This window comes from Eutrigla gurnardus (assembly GCF_963514095.1).
Source record: "Eutrigla gurnardus genome assembly, chromosome: 9".
NCBI classification, from domain to species: domain Eukaryota; kingdom Metazoa; phylum Chordata; class Actinopteri; order Perciformes; family Triglidae; genus Eutrigla; species Eutrigla gurnardus.
Genome location: NC_139923.1, coordinates 28498112 through 28504040, shown reverse-complemented (window position 1 = coordinate 28504040; position 5929 = coordinate 28498112). Strand labels below are relative to the sequence as shown.

Sequence of the window (5929 nt, the reverse complement as noted above, 5' to 3'; positions counted from 1 at the left end):
ATAAATGTGTATTAATTGACTTTTCTTTCAGGCCGTCATGAACACTGTCGGCCTTTAATAATATTATTTATATCTGTTACTTCCTCGACTGATGGCTGAATTTAAATGTAAAAATAGTCATTAAACGTGTCGCCTTCAATTAAACAAATAAATAAAAGAAGCGAAGGCCTCGAAGCCTGAAGATTTATCGTCACGTGGGCCGTTCATCCGCGACCGACAATTAGTCTGATTTAAATGTGTCTTTTAACCATCAAATATAATTACAAAAACAATCATCTGTTTTAGTAACTAAAGTCTTACATTTATTCTTTTCCTTTTAGAATAGCGTGGGTCTGGTCCTTGTTTATGTCCAAAATTAGGGTTGAAATAATAATATTAATATCAATAATAATAATATCAATAATAATAATAATTACGGATGTGAGTTGTGATTTTAAAGATAATGTAAAACCAGAAACATTCAAATTAATTAAATCTTATGAAACAACAAATAAGTTAATGAGATATTTTTTCAACTTTTATTACCCCCAAAAAATGTGTGTGTGTGTGTGTGTGTGTGTGTGTGTGTGTGTGTGTGTGTGTGTGCTACATACAGTAAATGATTGAAGTCAGTGCTCCTGTCCCTCATCACCTCCTGACTCCACCTCCTCCACACACACACACACACACACACACACACACACACACACACACACACACACACACACACACACACAGAGGGAGGCTGAGAAGCGTGGAGGGAAAAAGAGGGCTACTCCTCCTCCTCCACTCCTCTCTCTCCATTCAGCGAGGAAGCCCCGAGCAGAAGCCTCCTCTCCTCCCTGGATGGACTCCATCTCTCCGAGCCCCAACAAACGTCTCACGCTGAGGAGACGCTGAAGCTCCTTCCTCCTCCTCCTCCTCCTCCTCCTCCTCCTCCTCCTCCTCCTCTTTCTCGTGTCTGAGAAAAGTTGACTTTTCCACCAACTTCTTGTGCCGGACTAAAGGAGTTTCCAGATCGCGGTGAGAGAAGGACTCCCTGGACCCTCCAGGATTTCAGTGTCTGGTCTTGTTTGGGGTGAGGGACAGACAGGCGAGGGAGGCAGACAGGTAATTCCAGGGTGACAGCCTCCATTTTGAAAATAGCCTACCTCTGTCCTAGTTTTGTCCCCTGGACCGCGATGGGGTCGGACGTCCGCGACCTGAACTCCCTGCTGCCCCCGCTGCCGGCCGGCCCCAGCCCCGGCTGCCCGGCGCTGCCCGTCAGCACGGCTCCCCCCCAGTGGGCTCCGGTCCTGGACTTCCACCCAGCGGCCTCCCCGTACTCCTCCCTGGCGGCCCCCCACTCCTCCCTGGGGCCACACTCCTTCATCAAGCAGGAGCCGAGCTGGGGGCCGACGGGGGACGCCCTGCACCACGACGCCGACCCTCACTGCGGCCTCAGCGCCTTCACCGTCCACTTCTCCGGGCAGTTCACCGGCACCGGGGCCTGCAGGTACGGGGCCTTCGGGGCCCCGCCCGCGCCGCCGCCCCCGAGCCAACCGCCGTCTGTGGCGGCCCCCCACCACCACCAGGCCCCCGGCAGGATGTTCAGCAACCCGCCGTACCTCACCAACTGCATGGACACCCAGCAGGCGGCCCGCAGCCAGACAGGTAGGGGTGTGTGTGTGTGTGTGTGTGTGTGTGTGTGTGTGTGTGTGTGTGTGTGTGTGTGTGTGTGTGTGTGTGTGTGTGGTGTGTGTGTGTGTGTGTGTGTGTGTGTGTGTGTGTGTGTGTGTGTGTGGCCTTGATTTGGGTCGACAACATGCAACAACGCTGGAATCAAACGTCACCTTTGACCCCCAGAAGCTCGGCCCTCGTTCAAGTTTGCCTCTTAGATTTATTCTTAAGACACAGAATCGTTCACACCTGCGTTGCCATAGCGATGAATCTGTCCCGCCTCCTGAATTGATCAGGTAAACGTCCCGTCGATCCACATGAACAGAGCACTCAGAAACCGTAGTAGTGGTTCTGAAGACCAGCCGTCGTCAATCAGCCTTTAAATCGCTGATCAATCATTATTGGAAGGTGATTAACACATTGGTGTGAATCAAAGCGTCAGTTTGGTGTTTATTTATTTAAAAACACTTTAATGCTTTTGTAGAGTAAAAAAATAATACGCAAAATGATTCTAAATATATTCTAAATAAGGCTAAAATATTATTGTAATTTAAATCTCACCTTTTCAGTAACTAAATTAAATGGAGTTATTCAAACTTCTGATGTAAATCTGAATATGATGAAGGTTTGTGTGTATGAACTCTAAATGTGACACCTTATCTGTCGTCGTGTTGCCTTTACTGCCCGTCGTTCACTTGGATTTCTGCAGTTAAATCCTGTTAAAAGTGGTTTTATCTTAAAAAGTGATCAAATATTCCGGTATTAACGTTCTGTGTAAAAAACAGACTCCAGACTTTGATTCAGTTTCTTCACCAGGTTCATAACTTATTTAGTCTTTTATACTGAACATTTTCATCCTCTTTCATCCTCTTCATGCGTTTTTTGTTTTTGAAATTAAATGAAATATTCTCAAATCAAGTATTTGAAACTTGTGTAACGATGGAGGTGCAGATCTAATGTACACTCTTCTCTTAATTAGTTTTACTGATGAAATCAAAGTAAACTGCAAAAAATGTATCAAATGTATAAACTGAGGTGTTTTTTTTATCTAGTATTTGTTTTTCAGAATTCAAACTTTACTTTCATAATTTCAATCTAAAAGAAAAACTCTTGATCCACATTAAAAAAAAAGAAAAACTTACTGAAAAACGTTTTCTTTTATTGTGAAAATCCTCAAAATGTTGCTTTTATTTGTTATTTCCAACCGAACACACACAACATATTTTAGTAGACACAAACTTTGACCTTAATTTAATGTAAATAAGATAATTGAGTTAATTCAGTTAATTATGTTTTGCTGAGGAACACGTGGAAACAGAACGAAGGGAAACACACAGAGGTAGACCAGGACTTAGACTGGTACTCAGACCAGGACTTAGACTGGTACTCAGACTGGTACTCAGACCAGGACCCAGACTACTCAGACCAGGACTCAGACTACTCCGACCAGGACTCAGACTGGTACTCAGACCAGGACTCAGACTGGTACTCAGACTGGTACTCAGACCAGGACCCAGACTACTCAGACCAGGACCCAGACTACTCAGACCAGGACTCAGACTACTCCGACCAGGACTCAGACTGGTACTCAGACCAGGATTCAGACCTCGCCGGTCTCTCCCCCCCCCGGTCTTGTCTCCTCCGATGCGGGACAGCGAGTCCGTTAGTGGCTCCCCAGTGGATTAATTAGTAATAACATGCTTATCAAGCAGATAATTTAGGAATAACAGTGTAATCAAAGAGCCGAGCCGACCTCTAACCCGTTATATCTGCTTGCCGCCGTGGCCGGACGAGCACAGACAAACAAACCCACAGCAGGACTCCAGTCCCTGATAGCGGACCGTGGGGGGGGTCACGGAGACTACCACTGTAAGGAGGGAGGGGGGGGGGGGTCGTTTTAATACCAGAGCTTCATATTTTAAAAGAACAGTTGAAACACATTAAAGCAAAAACAAGTGAAATCTCTTTTACGGGTCTGAACCTTTAAACTGTTGTCACGACGACCGGCTGACATTCACAGACAACGATGCTTGAAATGGATCTAAAAAACAAACACAATAAGTTTTATAACAGCGTTTTATTAACACTAAATATGAGGGAATCTGTGCTTCAACGTTTTTAGATTTCAACAAAATTCAACGTTTGGAATCTTCCAAGTATTTAAATTGATTTAACGTTAGTTTGTGGAAAACAAAAACAACAACAAAACAAAAAAGTCTCGGGTATTTCCAGACTTTGGACACACACACACACACACACACACACACACACACACACACACACACACACACACACATGGAGGAGTCAGACAGGGGTGAGTGGAAGATAAATGGAGACCTTTAATGAGGTTTTTTTTTTTTTTTTACTCCCATCTCCTCCCTCCCTCCCCCTCTCACCCAATGATCAACTGAGGAAAGTGAGTGAAAGTGCTACATTTTAATTAATGAAGCGTGTGTGTGTGTGTGTGTGTGTGTGTGTGTGTGTGTGTGTGTGTGTGTGTGTGTGTTGTGTGTTTGTGTGTGTTTGTGTGTGTGTGTGTGTGTGTGTGTGTGTGTGTGTGTGATTTATGGGAGTGTGTCGTGGCCCTTTAGGTCAGTATGAGTCATGAGTCAGGTCTGGTCTGGGATGTCAGGCTCGGATCTCGTCTCCTCCCCAACAACAGTGTGTGTGTGTGTGTGTGTGTGTGTGCGTGTGTGTGTGTGTGTGTGCGTGGTGTGTGTGTGTGTGTGTGTGTGTGTGTGTTGTGGTATCATTAATCTCTCTGGAGTTTCTGTCACTTTGTTTTTTACACTTTAAAAAAGCAAATCCCACCTTTAAAAGACCAAACCAAACTTCTCTCGGCTGCTTCCCATTGGCCAAAAGTTCTCTGCTCTGATTGGACGTTGTAACCAGGAAGCAGTGAGATAAACAATGCTTGTCAGCGTTGGTTTTACGATCCACGATTCAACGTAGAGGAAGATGATACTGTATCAGTACGAGCCTGGAACTCACAGAAGCCAGAGGTGTAACTTTCAGCCAATCGTTGACCTCCGTTATACTTTGGTCCCGCCCCCTCTGAGTTGTCAATCATAACAGAGCTAAGTTAGAGCTGAATGTTATTACGCCTGGAAAAGTAGTTCCTTACGGACTGAATTTGAACTAGAAGGAGGATTTTGAGGACAAACAAACTATCTCACAATATCTAAAAAATAAAGTGAAAAACGAGAGATTGTTTGAAGGCTGTCGGGTAAATTAGTTAGTTTTATTTAATTATTTGGAGAAACACTAAACTTTGGCTCCGTTCAGCAAACTTCATCACATTCTGTTACTTCCTTATTTGTTCTCATAAACAGTAATAATTAAAAGAAAAGGTGTTACACTATAAAAGAACAACTCAGATAGGAATGCCGTTTGAAGGGTTGTTGTGATAATTCCACCTTTTAAATGAAGAAACATCAACCAAAAACAAATGTTTCCTTGGTGACGGAGATGACCTTTGATCTCTGATGGGTTTTTGTTTCCCAGGTTACGGCGCGGTGGCGTTCGACGGAGCCGGTAGCTACCCTCACACTCCCACGCATCACAGCTCGCAGTTCTCCAACCACTCCTTCAAGCACGAAGACGCTCTGACTCAGCAAAGCACTATGGGTAAGTGTGTTTTTACGTTGTTCCTCCTCCGAGTTAAAAATTAAACACTACTTCCTCTTCCCGGCAAACTCTTCTGAGAAGTGAAGCCAATGCTGAAGTGCCTTAAACTGTCATTCTCTCTGCTGGCCACCAGGAGGACCAGAAAGCAGGGGATGCTTTAGGGGGCGGGGCTTACCTACTGATTGACAGGAGGCTACCATGCTACCAATGCTAGTTAGCTACTTAGATGACTTTAACACTTAGCTGTAAAGTTGACATTGAATTATGAAGCTAACTTTGTTAGCAGCTTCACCAGAATCCACATGGATCCAGATCCAGTAAGGTTTTCTGCTCTGCCGCTTTGTGTTCATCAGATCCACCCGTCGCTCCTCCACAGTCCCAATATGGTCACTTCCTTCACCGGTTGCAAAAAAAAGTGCCACTTTCTTGACTTGCTACCGTCATGGTTCAACTCAAACGGGATCAAAGCTTATTTTCCTCGCCGTTGACGACCATCACTAAAGTCCCACGGGGAACGCAGGAAGGGGCGTGGGCTTAACCTCCATATAAGAAAAAACAATATCCCTGTCTGTGTATTTAAAGCACAGCTGCGTCAGTCTGGCTTCTTATTGGCCGTCGCCGAGGGAGCGTCTTGTCCCTTACCTCGCCGTCTCCACGGTGACCT

The 5929-nt window shown here is 45.0% G+C and overlaps 1 protein-coding gene across 1 annotated transcript in view; it reads left to right on the top strand.

Annotated features, from left to right (window-relative positions):
• Positions 1–715: 715 nt before the first annotated feature.
• Positions 716–5929, top strand: part of LOC311018095 (Wilms tumor protein homolog A-like) — an 11048-nt gene continuing 5834 nt past the window's right edge. Inside the window, exons 1-2 of the mRNA XM_084016872.1 lie at positions 716–1632; positions 5143–5269. Coding sequence (XP_083872998.1) covers positions 1161–1632; positions 5143–5269 — 599 coding nt within the window. The 5' untranslated portion in view covers positions 716–1160. The remainder of the gene's footprint in view (positions 1633–5142; positions 5270–5929) is intronic.